General features: G+C 44.6%; 1 protein-coding gene across 1 annotated transcript in view; it reads left to right on the top strand.

Annotated features, from left to right (window-relative positions):
• Window positions 1-19,350, top strand: part of LOC119437479 (ribonuclease 3-like) — a 179,434-nt gene that overhangs the window by 122,103 nt on the left and 37,981 nt on the right. Inside the window, 4 exon segments of the mRNA XM_049660036.1 lie at window positions 3,466-3,686; window positions 7,590-7,692; window positions 13,037-13,152; window positions 16,834-16,887. Of these exon segments, the coding sequence (XP_049515993.1) occupies window positions 3,466-3,686; window positions 7,590-7,692; window positions 13,037-13,152; window positions 16,834-16,887 (494 nt within the window).

The raw sequence follows: 19,350 nt of genomic DNA, 5'->3' as shown, positions 1-19,350 counted from the left end.
GATAAGTCGCACCCCCCTCAAAACGACTTTTTTTCCGGGGGGGGGGGGACATATACAGTAGAACCCCGCTGATACGTTTTTCACGGCACCGTTAAAAAAAAGAAAAAAAAGAAAAAAAAAGATGTAAGAGCCGGGAAACAGGAAAAATTGAGAAATGGGAGTAGTGTTGAACTGGACACAATTTTGTTTTAATTCTTAAGTGTGAAAAAACAGTTGTAGTTTTGCCCGAAAGCCGAAGCATCGATTACGATAGAAAATTAGGAGACAGCTATACAAAGCCATACAACAGCTATACGTATAAACTTATAAACATTCGCTTATTAACTGTATTAACAAGCATGGTGTCAGCGCCCACGGGCAAACATGAACACATCACACTCGATAAGCGCGGACACGTGCTGTCAAATGCTGGCGTGAAGAAGCGCCGCTGCATAAGCGAGCGAAGTGACCTTCGGGCTGTTATCTATCACTTCAACGCAAACTGAGCACCGAGAACACACAGCACGCACAAAGCTACGAGCTGCCAATGCACCTACACTGCCTGGACTTTGCCCCCAACGCAGATCGCTTTCAAGATACGGCCCGTGTAGCCGCGCAGTACACGTTTGATGCCAGAGTACAACGCCGCCCGCTATCCCTCCCCCCTTGCCAGTGCCTCGAGCACAATGGAAGAAGGCATGCTTCCTCCCGGCTTTTCTTTCTTTCGTGCGCGGAATTTAGACGCGGTGCGAGGTGACAGCGTTATCACGCTTAGAATTTATACGGAACATCTATGAGCCAAAACCGATTTTAGGACCACAACGCGTCATAGACACCATCTTTAAATAGCAAATAGAGATCTCAAGGGCCATAATTTTGCTGGCGGAAATCAAAAATACGTCATAGGTGTCGCCCCTGGCACTTTGGGCGGCCAATGCCATTGTCAAGCCACCAAGCCAAGCGACAGGAAAAGTCAAAATGTCCGCTCGGGCCGGCGCGGGGTGGCAGTTCGCAACGTATGATGTGGCAACGGTCCCACAGTTGCGACGTAACAGCGGGGTTACCAATGCATTGAGTTCTATGGGAGCTGTGCCGGGGAACCGGATGAAAACGACGTAACAGCCAGGAAAATGCAGCACCTGGGAATGTAACGGCGGGGCTTTACTGTATAAGTCGCATCGGTGTATCAGACACAGCGGTTCATTCGGTAAGCGATTTAAAAAAAATTAGTGACATTTCACTCCGTGAATGCAGGCCACCTGCAAGCATATGGGTACCATTCCTATATACAGTGTAGACCGCTTATAACGTAAGTCGCCGGAGTCGCGAATATCCGCACTATAACCAAAGCAACATTTTCAAGGCCCGCACATATGCAAAACATGTGAACCGAGCCGCCACGCATATGCGACAGTCGAGGAATGCGGCTAGAACATTTGCATTCAATTTACAGTCGAATCTCGTTAATTCGAAATAATTCACGCGGCGGTGCCTCCGACTGGCATTGCTCCGGCACCGCCAAAAATCGCATTGCGACACGTGCGATTGCACCAGTTTTTTTCGCTCCAGTCGCAGCATGTGAAACGGCCTATAGAGTAAAAGCTTCGGAGAGACCCCTCAATGTCGCGCGCGAAAAAAAAAAGAAAGAAAAAACGCGGCGGAAATTTTACTCTCTCTCAAATGGCAAGGTCGCCGATTCTGCGTTGCGCCGGAACATTCGTGTAGGTGCCGACGTCTCAGCCATGCTACCGTAGCCACGCGTAGAAAATGGCAGTGAACCCTTCTTTCTCCTTTATGCTTCCTCTACTTTCTAGTGACGTGTTGACCTTGCACGCTGCGGCTACGGCACTAAGGGAAGCAGCGGCGCTGTCCTAGGCCGGCCAACGAAACTGCCCACGCCGGCAAACGCTCGCTTCCCGATAACAGCAGAAAACGAAACTTCGGGAAGCTGGCGCCGGGCCGGCTGCAGTGGCGGCGAGTGGGCACAGTGACAGTCGAAAGTGAATGAATTACGAGGTAGGGCGAGGGGAGCCACCGAAGCGGCGGAGTTGCCGAGGCGAAATGCGCTTCCCTGCCGCCCTCTTCCCTCACATTCCACGGTCTCCGCGTGCGCCCTTCGCCGTGCCATGCCGGCGCCGCCCGCTCCCCGAAGTTTCGTTTACTGCCGTTATCGTGAAGCGAGCTTTGACCGGCGTTGGCAGTTTCGTGGCCCTTGCTCGCTATGCACGCCGTGATATTTCACAACTCGCACTCAATATTCTGGTTTCAACCTCACTGGCTGTTTGTTCGCACCACATGCCCTTCTCCTCCACTTCGTCACTCTTTCTTCCTCGAGCACTTCTTGGGGCGCCCGTTTCAGGGGAGCGTTCGCCGTCTTTGCTGACTTCCGTACTCCCAGGCGGCCGCACTGTAACCGGTATTTCGTTTCCCGCAGCTGCACTATAAGCGATACGTGTATACATGGAGTGCTATGGGAAAATTAACGGGAGTCTGAAAAGACCGCACTATATCCGGTCCTGCACTATAAGTGGTTACGTTATAAGTGGTCTATACTGTAATTGCGATAGCAATGATATGGACACTACATTCACATTTCTGCCGTCATGTTTGCCGTGAAGTTCCATATAAAGTCCAAGGGTGATAACATCGTCCCCGCGCGCCGTATGCCGTATGTGCGAGTGAAAGCGTAGACGGTGAGCCGAACCGCACACAAGGGAGGAAACAGGATAGGCAGCGTGGGAGGGAGGGGGTTGGCTTGTACTCTTGTAGCAACTGAGTAGTTTGTGCAGCGGCGCAGGCCGCTTGCGTTTCTGTTCCGCCCTTCACATGTGGCGCTCGGGAACTCAATCATGAGAAGAACCCGTTACCTCGATAGCGCACACAGAACTAGTAGCAATTAAGTCAACCAGCGTGCTGCGCATGGCCATAGCATCCAATCCGATTATAACGGCAGTTTTTTCTGGGGGGGGGAGGAGACGTACATAAGCCGCACCGTTCTATAAGACGCATAGACGAAAAATTCGGAAAAAGGCCGCGTCTTATACGCCGGAAAACATGGTAGTACTTTTGTTTCTTTTTGTGCCTTCTTGTTATTTGTTGAGGCTTTGTCCTATAAGAAATGACTAACGCAATGTGTATCACTTGTAGCCCACTTGCAAGCATGTGGTTAATAAATTACATGTTTGTGTTTTGCACAAAAGTAAAAATTATGAATTCCAGCACACTTGCATGAGCGGTGCATGTTATGTGATTTTGTAACATCAAAGTCAAAAAGTTTACAAGGCTTGAAGCCTCAAATTTTCAGAGTTGCAGCCTGCAGCGTGGTCTGCTCTTGGATAAGGCATATTGCCAACTGTAAAGAAATTTAGCTTTAAAAAAAAAAAGCCTATGTGGTTTAAACTTTTCACACTGACGGTACATATTCCACTTGCGCAGCTCTTTAGGAATTAATTGTGTGTAAGCTGTACTTTGGTTCCTGCATTGCAGGCATCAATACATTGATCAACATCATGTCACGCTTTGGTCGACAAGAGGAGACGGCATCCAGCATCAGCCATAATGAGCGGTTGGAGTTTCTTGGTGATGCAGTGGTGGAGTTTCTCTCGAGCATCCACCTTTTCTTTATGTTTCCGGACCTTGAAGAAGGTGGATTGGCCACCTATCGAGCTGCCATTGTCCAGAACCAGCACTTGGCCGTTCTTGCTAAGGTAGGTTAAAGGGAAAACACTTAGGGCATCAGGGTAACAGGTATGGTTTTGAACAGAAAGTTCAGCTAAACATTGTGACTGAGCATAAACAGGTACTTGCGTGTCCTGTTTCATTCTTTTGTCTTAGTGGTCAAAGTCTTGAAAATGGATCACCATGAGAGGCTTACCCAAACTTTTGCTTAATTCTCTTTTAATCTTTTGTTGACATAGTCTAGGGCACTGCACTGGCATTTTGTCACAACCTTATGTCACAAATTTGGCTGTGTGCTATGAATAAAAAAAAAATATGCTACTTCGATGCAAGCTTTAATGTAAGGAATAATTGTATCAGACATACGCAGAAAGCATTGCAAAAGGCTCAGCCCTTTTAGACTCTGAATGATCAGTACAGTCAACTTATGTTAAGTCAACCCTGACGAGACTTGACAAAATTGACCGAATTATCGAGCGGGTTTAATTAAACAAGATGCATAAAAATATGCCAAAACACCACTGATTCATTTGGTAGTATTTGCCCTATTCTAACATGCTCCCGCATCAAATGTACACCCACTTTCTTTGTGTACAAAGTGGAAAACTAATATAGAAATGGCATTAAAGCTCCTAAACAAAGTATAAATCTAGCATTCACCGGAATCTTTAACAAAAACAGGCAAGGGTCTAATATGTATTGTACGACGGCGGCCTGTTTCCTAATGTCAGCTTTGCCGCCTGGTTTTTACAGCGAAGCTGTATATGACTCGGATCCCAGGATTTGTTCATCTCGGTCGACAGAACAGTCGACAGAAAACCATTCCACGAATTGAAGCGAAAAGTGCCCGTCTCCATTGGAATTATGCATGCGAGACAGGCCCCAGTATTCCTTTGTTTTAAAGAAAAAAAGCAGAAAACAAGTGTCAAAACCACATGAAGATGATAACGCGCCTTCGAACAATGCAAAGCACGTAGCATTCACCGCATGCATTTCCCGGTAAAGATTATGCTTGCATAAGCTGCAGTTGCCGAGAAGTGGCAACTGTCTCATATGAAGCAGGGAGTGACATCACTACACTTTTATATGTAAAAGAAGAACCTGCCTAGCAACTGATTTCATTTGTGTTGGGATAGCACCATGGGAAGGCCATGCATAGTTAGGACTGCCGAAGAGCAGCGTGAATACGATGAGTGGCGACAATAACAGCAACGTCAATATACACAACGGCATCGGCGTCAGGCTGGGATGGTGCAGCTGTTCCTGCCCAAAGCAAGTCACGCTTTGCATATGACATTCTTGATAAAATATTGATATTGCTGTCAATCACTTCGTGTAGTGCATTGCTCAATCATTCAAGGCTACGTCACATTGGTCTATCGGATTAGGTGATACCACAGCTTCTCTAGCTAACTGCCTTCACAGTGGAGATTGGAGCGTAACTTCAATAGATTGAAGCGACAAGTGACACGATAGGCAGACCATGTTGCGTCACGGCGTGGATGAACCACACAGACATGACATCGCGAAAAAAAGTGCCCACAAATTTACATTGTTGTCTGAATAAATACAATCGTGAACCCTTAGAGAAATCACAAACGTACCATGAGACCGTTTTAACCAACTCGTACAGATCTAGCTTTAAAGGGACACTAAAGTCGAATAAAAAGTCAAGCTAAAGTGATAGAGCAATACTCTAGAACGTCTAAGGCGTCAGTATAATCGCGAACAGAGCTTTAGCATTAGAGAAATTGAGGTAAATGCAGGACTCGATAAGAGACTTTCCAGGGACATTCCGGTACTTACCCGATGACGAAGGCACTCCTCAAAAAAAAATGTCACTAGTACTCAACCACTCATATTAAAAATGATTGTTTTGTTGGATTATAAGACGAAAGAAAATTCTACTTGTCTGCTTCTATTAGATTCTTAGAAAAAATACCTTTTTGGCGTTACACTTGATAACAGCGCAGGTGGTCAAAAAGTTTCGTTTTCGCTCGACTCTGCGCCTCGCCTCGCGCGCTTTCGAGTTTCAGAAGTTTCGTTATTGCGTAGTGCTGCGCTGGTGTTTCTGGCTCGCTAAACTTGCACTTGAATTTGCTAGCAGCTTGAGAGTCGCGACGGCACGTCCAGACGGTGACCAGCTTCGTCGCCCGACGTCGCATTGCTGGAGTCCTCGCTGCTTTCGTGCTCGGAAGGGCTGGTAGAGCCAGTGTCGAGGCTGCCGTCGTATTATGACACAACGACGCCAGTAGCGCGAGCCCTAAGCAGCATGTCACGCTCATCAGAGCTTCAATCGCTAAAATCGAGCCCAGCATCACGAGCCAATGTGTTGTCAGGGTCGTCGAACTAGTTGGTCCATTGCGACGAGCGTCGACGATCACCGTGTTCGCAATTCGGCGCGCACTTTACCTTTCTCTATGGTGGCTTACCACCATACTTCCATTTTCGCACTGCCGTCGGCTCTGTCTTGGCTCTGTTTCTGGCCGTGCACTTGCGCTTTCCGAAAAAAAAAAACAAAAAAAAAGCCGTAGCGCCGTCTGCGGGCGCCGTTTTACTCACCGGCGGCACAACGTCACTATATGGCCATGACGTCACCACTCCTCGCTCGGGCGGGCGATTTGAATTGCGTCAGAGGTACGCGGACGCTTCACACGCAGTTTTCTCTTCAAATAAATTTTTCTTGGCACGAAACAGCCGTTTCGAGGTTTCTGGTATGATATTTCAACAGTCCACGTTGAAATAATATTTGCCTTTAGTGTCCCTTTAATATGCTGCCACCGCCAGTAAAAATGTGTTCCATGCCGCCAGCATGAAATGATCTGTTGAGGAACACTCGAAACACTTTCGCAGCTCTCAGTCACATCTCAAAGCCTAACCACGTCAAAACAAATTACTCATCTCAATAATGACAAGCAATGTCGATACTTTGTCCTCAGCTTGAGATGAGACGTAGCGATGGCGAATTTTACTATTATTTTTTGCTGCCATGGCAGAGAGCAAATTACATGTACGAATTCAGATCAAAGCGGGTGGATTGGTTGATGCCATGTTGTTGCACAATCATTCTATCCCCAGCGGAAGTCGCTATGCAGACTTCAGGGGGACAAGTCAAATCTGGCTGGCCAAAAACCGGTGACGCAACAAGCGACAGTGACGGATCGCCCTCCGAAACACCAAAACCTGTCTCGTCGCCGTCACTTGTCACCATTGCTCGAAAATCGCTTGCGTGTGGTTGCGCCATTATGCATATAAATGCCGCCAAGGTGGTTTTGGTTTCGTGTCTGATAGCACCGCAGAGGCTATTTTTGGCCCAATATTCTATGAGAATAAAAAAGGTGCGTTATAGAATTGGGTAAATACTGCAAGCAGACATTGCGAGCTACAGTTATTGCTTGAAAATCATGCTAGGCGTTTTCGTTGGGAGAGTTTCTTTTTTCCTTTTACATGTGTTCAACGCCTTCACTGTCTCCTAAGCTCTGGCTGGACATACGCTGACATTAAAGGGGTTGCTATTGGGGTCATCATAAGGGTCAGGCATGTGAGTGCTGATTAGGCAAGTTCGAATTATCCAGAAAACACCAATTTTTGGATCGAAATGTAGAATGATCGAACCCAGAAATGCATGGGCGCCGACTGGGACCTTCAGTCGAGATCGATTTTACCAAAACTCGAATTAAGTGGAGTCTTATTAATGGAAGTCTACTGTACTTGGATTATGGTCCCATGAAGAAGTCCTCCTAGTGCAGTTGGAATATATGGGTATGTTGCAGTGCTCATTTATTTTGCTTGTTTTATTGTTTATGTGTTTGCCTGTGTAGACTAAATTAATGCCCTTGGAGCTTCCATTCTAATGGTTCCTCACCCTCCTCCTTGCCCAACCCATCCCATTTTTCGCCATATATCTCATGTGCCTCTTTCAACCTATGAAGAAACTGGAGTTGGAGAAATACATGCTTTATGCTCATGGTTCAGACCTCTGCCATGATTTGGAGCTGCGTCATGCCATGGCCAACTGCTTTGAGGCACTTATGGGTAAGGGCTGTCAAGTTGAATGGCAATTTATTCATTACCTCAGCACAAGTTATTGGTTGATTCCTTATCTCTTCATTTGTGTGCACCAAGGCATCTGATGGATGTGATATCTGCTTGAATGCCAATGATTTAAATTGAAAATGATAATGCCTGAACTCTATAGCTTGAATGTGTGCAGTAGTGGAAACATTTCTTGCTGTCCATATGAGCAAATTGCAATTGTGGGTACCGGGAATGTGTAACAAAATAAAAATTCCCTTGCAACATGGCTATCTGGTTGCATACTCATATTTGTTTATTTATATTTATGTTTATAACACATCTTTTTTTATAGCTTAGCAAAAAAAAAAACCATTTTACCTTCCACTGCTTAACATAGCACCTTGATTATGTGTAGAAAACAATGAGCATGGCAGCATAAACCAAAGCTTGGTTGTTATTGTTGTTATTATTGTTGTTATTAGTGTTAGTTTTGTTGTTATTAGTTGCAAGTTCTTTTTGTTATTATTGTTACTGTTACTATAGTTCAACCTCAATATAATGAACTGCAATATCTTTCTTTCTATCTTTGGGTTTATTAAAGGCAAATTTGGTACAAAATTGCCTTGGGAGACATGGCTAAAGGCTGAGGAAATGCCTGACTTGGCCGTGCCACCCTGGCAGCAAAGCAGTGACATGATACAGTGGGAGAAAGAAAAAAAAAACACGTAATAAATGCATGCTTATGCTGTACAGGTCAAAACTGAAAAGCAAGTTGATTGTACATACAAGTAATCGGTGTCCGCATGAGAGAAATCGCAGTACTAAACAAAATTGTGAAAGGCACTATTAGCACTATTACACAGCTATAAGGTACAACATGTCAAAGTGTTAAGGTACGTCAAATGTTTTAGACATTGCGAGAACATTCGTATTCTTCAGCTAGTAGTTCTCTTGTTATTCTTTTAAATGCTTTAGATGAAGTTCCACACCCCAGTAAATGTAGTATGGTTGGGTATTGATTCAGCATGTCTGGTATTTGATAAGTTAATCGTTGGTCTTCGTAGTTGGTGCGTCATCGAGGTTTGTATATTAAGCTCTGGCGTAGTTCATACGGGGTTTGCTTCACATGATATGTATCAAATAAAAATGATGAATTTAACCGATACTGACGTAGTATCTCCAAACATAGCTTGTGTCTGTATAACTGCTTGATAGGCAATATTTTATAGGTTTTGAAATATGGTCGTGTGCTTTCGCGGAGTGAAATATTTAAAATTGCACATATTGCACGCTTTTGAAGAATTAGGAGGGAATTAAGGTTTGTGTCAGTCGTTGTTAGCCACACCAAGGAACACTATGTTAGGCGGGAATGAACTAGAGCATAGTAAATTTGAAGCTTAACATTCGATGGAACGTAATACCTTACGTCTATTTAAAATGCCGATTATCCTGGAAAGATCTTTTTTTTTTATCGTGTCAATTTGGGGGGACCCAGAGAGATGTTTGTAGAAATGATCTCCTAAGAATTTTATTGTTGTCGATTGCTGAATCTCGCTACCTTGGAAGTAGATTGGTCTGTATGGAATGTTTGTTACTCCTTTAGGTTTGAAAAGCAGGTACTTTGTTTTAGCTGTTTTTAACTGAAGTTTGTTTGCATTTAACCATATATTTAACTTGTTCATCCACACGTTAGCTTCTTTATACAGTTCGCATACGTTTGGACCTGAGAAAAATATGTTCGTGTCATCAGCATACAATATTATTTTCTTATATCCCTCAATATTTACTATATCATTAATGAATAGCAAGAACAGGACAGGTCCAAGGATGGATCCTTGAGGGACACCATACTTAATGAATTCAACTTGAGACTGTATATTATTTACTGTAGTGTATTGCTTTCTGAATGCTAGATAACTTTGGATCAGTTGCAACGAGGTACCGCAAATACCATAGAAGGGAATTTTCCGCAAAAGCCGGTCGTGCTGTATGCAGTCAAATGCCTTTCTGAAATCCAGAAATATCCCAAGTGTATATATTTTATTTTCAATGTTGTCAAGAATATATTCTTTCATGCTAAGTAAAGCGGTCTCTATAGACTTGTTTTGGCAGAATCCATACTGCTCTTTTGCGATAATACTGTTTCTGTTAAAAAACCTGTAATCCTCTTATTTATAATGTGTTCAGCAATTTTTGCAAATACAGAAAGGACAGATATCAGTCTGTAGTTGTTGAGTTCATCAAACGACCCACCTTTAAAAATCGCAGACACTCTAGCAAGTTTCATTTGATCGGGAAAGATGCCTGAAGTTAGTATTAAATTATAAATGTGCGTCAGAGGTACAGCGATAATGTGACTTATAGCTTTTAATGGCTTCGGCTTAACGTCATCAGGGCCACATGCACAGTTATCCTTTAATGACAAAATTAAATGTTCCACTTCGTTCTGGTCAGTAGGAAACAGGAAAACACTTTACGGACAGTCTGTGGCTATATAGTTATCACAGGGCGTTTGTATGTTGCCATTTGTAAACCCTCCTACAGTTAAAAAGTGTTTCAATAAAGTATCGGCGATTTCTGCATCCCTCATGCCCGGCTTTTGAAACTTGACTCTTCTTGTGATTGCCTTTTTGTTAATTAGCTCGTTAATTGTGTCCCACAAGGGGCATGGATCTGCTGAATGAGCAGCGAATTTGCTAATATAGTATTCTGACTTAGCTATTTTCAGGTCTTTATTCAGTTTATTACGAAATTTTTGTAATTACGTAAATAATTTCCATCTCTGGAGGACAAAAATACTTGAAAAAGGCCATTTCTGAATTTAATTCTGCTGTAAAGTTCAGCTGTTATCCACGGCTTCCGGCATTTTCTGTGTTTTTTGAGGGGCTTAGGAGGGAAACACTTTTCATAAATGGATGTAGTCTAAGAATAGAATATATAATGAAGTATTTAACTTTTTATAACTTTTTGTCCATCAAACACCATGTATCTGGAACCTCAATATAATGAAGTGTTTGTATACCGTATAGACTCGTGGAAGGGCCACACTTTTTGTTGTTTTGTTTTTTTTTTTTCACAATTTTGATGAGGTGCCTTTTTGACCTTGTGGTCAAAATGGTCCCGGCTCAGCCGGCAACTTCTGCACACCCCAGATCTCCGGATGTACCATTGCATCAGAGGTGAACAGACAGCTCTTGCCATCTAGCAGCGGCACACCGAAGTACACAGTGCTCGAAAATTCGGCAATGCGCGGGCACATCATCGAGGCACCGAACGTGATTGCTTCTCCGTTGGATTTTTTTTTCTCCAAATTTTGTGCTGCCGAGTTGAGGGCACGGCACTTACACGGGTGCGGCCCTTTCAGGAGTCTATACACTACATGATATCAATATAGCTGAATTTTATTGCGGCCTCAAAAGAATGCCAAGACAATAAATGGAAATTCCCGCTGAGGACGCAGGTGCAGAAGTGGTTGAATTACAAGCGGCTGCTTGTGAACGCACCCCTCAAATCATGCGCCGCGCGGCCAAGAGCGACCGTCGAAGTGTAGTAGCATCATTTTCCATATGAAGTCTAAGTGCGATAAGGTCCTATCGCACCTCGCACTTTGTATGCTTTAGGTGCGAGTGAAAGCATGCAAGGGTAAGCTGAGAAGGATGGGGATTTGGTGAGCGTAGTCTTCCTGCGTGAGCAAGGGGAAAGGGGGGAGGGGAGCTCGCTCATGGTAATGCAATCAAAAGCACGTGCGAGAGGAGGAGGGAGGGGGAGAAGTGGGGGACAGGTTACTGAGTGCCTCCTTTTCTAGTGCAAGCCGTTGGCTGCACATGGCTGTCAGTGTGGCTGAGCACATACACCGCCCGCGCGCCCTGTTTTATAGGTAATCTGCCACATGTACAAGGAGTGGGTGTGCAGAGATGGCATGGCATCATTTGCACTATCTTCCCGCGCATTAATTATTGGAGATTGCGTAATCTCAAGTTTCTGAGATGCTTTGAAGAGAGAAGCAGACGAAGCATTTGCATCCCGCTGCCAGCACTTTAACGATAGCGCGTCCCACTGTGAGCAACAATATCAGCCGCGGAGTCGGAGTGGACACGAAAGCATGGCTGACTCTGCTTTGTATTGCCGATGTGTGTGAAGATATCGTCAACGCAGCATGAAACCGTATCTTTTGTCGCCGACTTTCAAATTCAATAAAATGAATTTACTTCTCAAAGAGGACGAAATGCGGTGTCTTATAGCTCAAAACGGCACCGATTCCGGTCACCTGTCATTTCAAAACTGCAAGTACAGCCGCCATTTTTTATTTGAGAGCTTGTGATATATTTTACTACCAGTGGGACATGACTGTATTATGCACGCGAGAGCGAAGCATTCTAGTTGGCCAGAAGCATAAACTTCAGAGATTACTGTGGCATGCTGCCATTCTGCGAAGCTCTCAGGCATCATGGTCTCGGCATTACGACAGTGCATCAGCCACACAAAAGCCATAAAATTATGTTATCAATGTCGCTTCGAGCGAATAAAATGTGATGTTCGAAAGGTCAAACGTCACCGTGAACCGTTATCAGCAATCGGCAACGTGTAAACGAAGCACCGTAGGAACTGTGATCTCCTGATAACTGCCTAGTAACCGCTGATTCTTTGCAACATGTGTGGCGGCAGCGCGTGGTGCAGCATCCTCGCCGACTGGGGCCGTGTCAACGGGAACACCCGAGCGGCTGTTGTTGCCATGGTGGAAAGACATAGATGGCCGTTCCAAATCGTTGTGGCATCCGATAGTGCTCCTACGCACATCCCGCACCATGCTGTTTAGGCTGTACGCCTCATAGAGTTTCCTACAATTACTAGCGGGAACTCTGGCGCTGTGATCGCTCTTCTTACTGTGACCGGGTTCGAAGCGTTCGTTGTATAATCGAATAATTAACATAATGCATAATTGAATAATGAATAATGTATAATCGAATAATTAAAAATTCACTAATCAAATTTTTAACTAATTACCTGATGACCCATATTGCAATTTACAAATTGTAGCCGTGGAGTTCGCAAGGCGGATCCACTTGGAACGAATTCTCGGGATGATACCAGTTTCTAGCCATTCTTCTAAAGAACTACTTAAGTCTAGATTCTTTAGGAAATAAGCTTTTCATTGCACCACAATAGAAGGAGTCCTTGAAAAATTTTTTCAAGACTGTTTAAATTGAGGTTGTGCAGCAAAGACATTAGATTTTCTTGGTAATACATGCAAAGGATATGTTAAATGTCTGCTCTCATAACTAGCTCAGCCTTTCCTGAGCAGGCAGAACTTTCCAGTCTCTTAAATTTTATCGTTGTCTATATTTTTTCATGTCTTTCTTAGGTGCCCTTTTTCTAGACAGTGGCATCAAAGTGGCTGACAGGGTCTTTTCTACGACTCTGTTCTCGGAGCCTGATCTTCTTGACGTCTGGGTCAACTACCCACCACATCCCTTGCAGGTGACAATGCTATACTTAAAGCATTCGAGTGGTGAACTGATTGTGCTGTTCACATACACTTTCCGCTGTTTATATTGAAGACCCAAAGCGCATCCCTTTTTTACTTTTGTCAGCAGTTTGAAAAGCATGTGCTGCCACTCTCCTAGTGCTGTCTGATAAATTCTCACATGCAGTCACAATGATCCAGTTCAAATTATGGCAGCACCAATGGAGTTGTCATTGGAAATAGTGTCTCCAACCTATGTAAGTCCCAGCAAAGGCGCACCTTGAAAAGAACCCACTAGCACCCATTTTTATCTAATAGGTACTGGACAATTAGCCAATGTTGGTAGGTAGGGCGTTTCACTTGTTTTGGTCATTGGCTACTGTTTTCACTTTGACATTGGTGGGAAATGAGTATTTTTTCTCACGGACGCACATCTCATGTGACTGGCCTCTGAAACCATGCAAACTACACAGCTGAAAAATTTGTTGACTGTAGTTGAATCCACTTTAATGAATCCAATTATTGTGCGCCATAAAAATCCTATATTGTGACTCACTAGCAGTTTACTATACTCCAATTACCTGAAGTGAGTGAAATCACATAATCTGGGATAGGCTGAACAAGGCAAGATTTCTTAAAATCTTAAAACCTTGTACCTTGAAACCAGGCCCTGTGATATGCTCTCACATACTCAGTGAGTGTGTGATTGCACACGTCACGTTGCAGCCATCTGGCTGACTAAAGGCATCCCACACGTAAGCAGTCTTAAGTGTCTCTGCCGAATTTTTTTCTCTCTCTCGTGTGCATTTTTACTGAGTGGCGCACTTCCTGTGATGGTCTCGTGCGCGAGCTGTTGCGTTTGTCTTGTTTCGTGCCACGGACGATTTTGCTCACTCTGCACGAGAGCACCTGATTAGCAGTTTCGCGCTGTGGACGATTTTGCTCGCTTTGCACCAGAACACCTGATTAGCAGTACAAGTCAATTCCACAATAATGAGCACTGAGGTAGGCACGAGAGGATGAACGAGCATGATCGCGGCACTGGAACACAGTAGAAAATAACATAGTTTTGTTCTCTGCATGATTGACTACTGTACAAAATGGGAACAAGGAGACGAACGGAAGTACATCTCTCTTGCTACGGTATGAAGTAAAACAAAAACACGCGTAAAAAAACACGTATGTTTTGTTATTTCTCCAAACTTTCATTCATCTATTGAAGCAACAAATTAAACAAATACCGTATTTACTCGCATAATGAACGTACTCGCATAATGAACGCGCCCCCAACTTTAGTCGTCAAAATTTAGATTTTTTTTACTCCTGTGCAATAAACGCACCCTGAACTTGTTGCCGTGAAGTAGGAGAGACACAGTACGATTCGGCGTCCGATATGGTGTTCGGCGGGTACGATCCTATCGGACGCTGTATTTCGTCGCGCGCATGGCGCCGATGGGAGTGGAGGGAGCGAGGCGGCGCAGCAGCTACATATTGCACGGGCGCGCGTGCCCTATCTTGAAAGCGATCTGTATCGGGGGCTGAGTCCAGTCCAGGGGGTTCCGGGGTTGTAACCCCCCCCCCCCCGAGGCCGAGTTAACCCCCTGTTTTGTTTAACCCTTTTTCTTTTCTTGCGCCTTTGAGTACTGCAACTAAGATTTAAGACGCGCAATCGTCTGCACACCTTCAAACTTGCGCAAAAAGCCCATTTTTTAACAATTTCCCGTGAAGAAATTGAAATTAGTGTTGTTTAGATGGTATTGGCAAACTAAAGCAAACTGTCAACCCCCCCTGGCAGAGATCCTGGGCGTGCTACTGGCTGAGTCTATAGGTGCAACGGCAGCTTATACCTTTGTGCGTGCTCGGTTATCACCGTTCAGTTTACGTTAAAGCAATACACGGCACGAAGGTCACTTCGCTCGCGGTTGCTGCCACGCTTCCTCACACCAGTGTTTCGACAGTGAGTGTCCGCGGTCATCAAGTGTGATGTGTTCATGTTTGCCTGTGCGCACCAACGCCATGCCGTTTAAATTACTTTGCAAGTTTATGCGGCCGATAAAACTACTATCCTTACTTCGTATAGCTGTCTACGCATTTGCTATCGCAATCGATGGTACTTCGGGCGAAACTGTGACTTTTTTTAGAGGTGGCCGTGGAAAGAAAATCACTCAAAATTTTACCCCACATAATAAACGTACCTCCCAACTTCGCGCATATTTTCCGGGAAAAAAAGTGCGTTCATAATGCGAGTAAATACGGTAACTGATGTCGCCTTAAATATTTCTCGAAGTCACGTGTCACTATGAGTGACGTCACAGAACTACCATGTACGTAGGCTCACTTGCGCGATCAATGTCAACTCTTCGGCTGGGAGGACAGCGCCCACGAGGATAAGGGCAAACGGCATTTAGTTTGAAATTTAAGCTCTTTCCGCGGTGTGTAGGGATGTAATACTTAGCAGGCACGATGGTTAGTGCACATTGTATGCACTGCACTTGTCAGCTCAAAGTGGCCAGCCCTGTTTAACGAGGTTTTGCTGTACAAGACATCCCAAATGCGCAGGTGCATACAAATAGAAAGAAATAGATACCCTTCCCAAAAAGCCCCACAGAACTTTCTAATGCATCCGATTAATCAAAAAAGACATTTCTGCACTGAACTGTGATATAGATGTGTCACCCACATAGGTGCTAGCTCTTCTTCTGATAAAAAGCGATTCCAAAATCTCTCAATGACATGCGTTCTTGCTTCTTCCTAGTATTTTGACAAGGTGAAATTGCGCTTCACAGGTACACGCAGTGCAATGAACAGGCAAATTGGCCCTTTCATTATTTTTTATAGTCAGCTGATGTTCCCGTGCACTGTCGTCTTGCTGGCTACCCTATGTAGGATTTTCCCCAAGTTAGTGGGATCTCATATACCACTCCGACAGAGCAGCGTACATACGGCTTTTCATGCTTTTTGCTACAGCCGCTGGTGCGTTCATCACGTGAAATATGCGAACACAACCTTGCAAGTTTTTGTGGTGCCGAAAACAATGCTGTGACGGTTCGCAACCTTCTTCAGGTGATGCATAACCCTGTGTATGTAAGGAACCATTTGCGGTTTCTTCTTTCCACACAAGACGCCTGGCTCCTCCTTTCGCTGCTTTCGTAAACGCCCTTTAAATGTCTGCAGTAGGGCCTCAACTACTGCTAGCACCGACTGCGGGAATCTGGCTGATTTTAATCTTTGAATCTGATCTAGGAAGCTGGCCTGCACGATTTCGTAAGGGCTGACTCCAAACACAAGGAAGCGATTGCAATAACCAGTTTGTATAGTCTGCGCTCGATGTTTCTGCATGTCTCTTCTTGTGTGCTGTCCTGTTTCGCAATTTTGCACATTTAGCAATTCAGCTAATCTTGAAGTTTACATAAATGTAATAGTTTGCAGACATTATTATCACCATGCTATCTATGCACCAGGCTTGCTTCTTTACAGCATCCAAACCTGGTGATGCCCCTTTAATGTTCAGCCCTGAGATCTGTCTCAGTGAAGTTTGTGTCGTGCAGGCATTTTAAAGGATGTATATTTGTAACACTCACTTGCAAATGCTCACAGCTGATGGCTTGAGCCATGGCCTCTGTGGTGCCTCGTTTGTCATTTGTGTTTCACTGAAACACAACAGCTGTGCTGAAATGTGTGTTGTATACTTACAGGAACAAGTGCCTGAGGGTGATAGAAAGTGGATTGACTCCGTTCCGCTGCTGAAGGTAAGTGCTTGAAACCGCAAAATGATTTAAGTCAGACTAGTGGGTATGCTGATGTGTGATGTAAAGTGTTGAGAAATTTATGCTAACTTATCCTTTTGCTAAGTTGCTTTTCCTGATAGTAATCCTGAGTGTCCATCTTTATGAAATAAGTTGCAGAATAATTTTCCAGGACAGATTAAAAGTGGGGGTGTGTGATTTATTAGGACTGTGCGAATATTTGGAAATTTTATTAGTCAAAATGAATATTTTAATGTAGTCAATGCTTGTTATAATGGGCCATAATAATCCAGCAAGAAAGGTCTGTTATATCCTAAGTCCATTCTGGCCAAAATTAGGGCCGCGTGATGTTGTGAAATGGCACAAATTTGCATATACATTCGAGCCCACATATAACGACCTCACTTAAGACAAACTTTCGCTTAAAACAAACGAAAGCCGCGTGACCGTCAAAGGGTACATTATTTCAAAGGCACAAAATCGCATGTACAACGAACGTCTTTGAGCCTTGCCGATCGGTTACGGCGAACGGACGGCGTAAACCCAGCGCCGCGATGTGAGCTATAATGATGGCCTCCGACGCCTTTGCGTGCGTGGAGTGTTTTCCCGAGCCTCCTCGCAGGCTAACTACCCGTTTCATGCCCCTCTCAAGCGAGCTACCCTCTCCCCGCATGCACGCCCTCTCCCAGCCTACACACGCTGTCTCTGCGCCGCCCGAGCTACCGTGCGCGCCCGCCGGGCAGCAAGGCTCCAGGGGGAGCCATGTTGGTTTCGGAACTATGTGCCCCTGTGCTACAGGCACAATGCGAAGGCGTGGATGACGCGCGATTTATTAGCAGAGTGGCTGGACGAGTTTGATCGCGACATGCAGAGGCAAGGCAGGCACGTGCTGTTGGTGCTTAACTGCTCAGCACACCACGTTCTAACTTCTCTGATGGCAGTGACTCGACTTTTCTTGCCACCCAATACGACTTCAAAAGTGCAGCCGCTTGATTTAAGCAAAATACATGCCTTTAAGCCTTAAGGCATCGTATAGGCATCGCATTGTGGAGCGCTTGCATATCGCTGTTGACTGCCCGGCTGCCAACTTGCCGCTTCCGAGTTTCACTGTATTCAGCCATTGAGATGGTGAAGGCAGCCTGGGCGGAGGTGACGGCCGCTTGCGTGCGGAACTGTTTCCACAAGGACGGCTTCGTCAACGTAGTATCTGATGGCGAGCCTGACGCTTCCGAAGAGCATCGGTCCCGCAGTGATTTGTGGCTGCGCGTCGTTGACTCCGACATGGGGGTCCATGACATTTACTGAGATGATTTTATTCCTGCTGATGAATACACTGACATTGCGGAACCGTGCATGGACGAGGCATCGTTCGTGAATTGCGGGCCGAGAGCGACGTGGAGGAATCGTATTATGATGAAACTTCAGAGTCGGCACTCATAAGTACATAGAGAGTCTCAGGCAGCTTGTCTATGCCAAGGGCCTCGGCGAAGAGCATGCTTCCGCTTTAAATATTTTAAGTGCACATCATCCTCATCATCACATATTTTAAGTGCACTTAGAAACAGACGAGCATCATGGAGTTTTTTTTTTTTTCCCCCGAAAAAAATTTTTTAAAATGTTAAGCACCTTATTATTTGTTTTTTTAGCTGTGGTCCAATTACTACGAACTTCGGGATATAACGAATGGACGCTGTGTGACGCTCAGGTTCGTTATAAGCGGGCTCGACTGTATTACCATTGTCCAGCCCAAAGACTATCACAAAAATAATGAAAACATTGAAATTAAAATAATTATATAAACGGGCTTCTAAACATAATTTCTAAACATATTCTAAACATAATAATTATATAAACGGATATTCTAAACATATTAAATATATTGCTGACCGGTTGCAAGAAAGTGTGATTCTTTGCATTTGTTTCTACTTTACCTGTAAATGTTTACCCAATTTTATGGTAAAGGGACCTGAAACAATTTTGACGATTGTGTACAAACATACACGAGTCATTAGGGTAGGTCCTTCTGATCACTAAAGGACGTATTTAAGCGCTCCTTTTATAGCGTGTAATTTATTATAAGGTTTCAAAAATGTGCATCACTACCGATGGCAGCGGCGCCACTCCCCGGAGTTTTCATCCGCCCCTTCCCACACTACGTAGCATGGAAGACTGATGTCACTCGGGCAAGTGATCCTATTGGCTACCTACATTACATCATCAGGAATGCTTGAAACATGCCGTTCCATTGAAGGGTACCTCACCAGGCCACATAGGAAATTTTGGTTATACCGTATTTATACAAATCTAACGCGCACTTTTTTTTTCGATAAAACAGGTCCAAAAATTGCGTGTGCGTTAGAATCGAGTACGACCCTAAATCTGCATTACCATGTAGCCGTCGGCATTTCAAAATGGCCGCCTTGCACGCACTTCGAGCCTAGCTACACTCTAGCCTAGCTGCCTCCA

The sequence above is a fragment of the Dermacentor silvarum genome, chromosome 1 (genome assembly GCF_013339745.2).
Source record: "Dermacentor silvarum isolate Dsil-2018 chromosome 1, BIME_Dsil_1.4, whole genome shotgun sequence".
NCBI lineage: Eukaryota > Metazoa > Arthropoda > Arachnida > Ixodida > Ixodidae > Dermacentor > Dermacentor silvarum.
The sequence above is the reverse complement of the archived record's forward strand: the minus strand, read 5'-3'. Positions and strand labels throughout refer to the sequence as shown.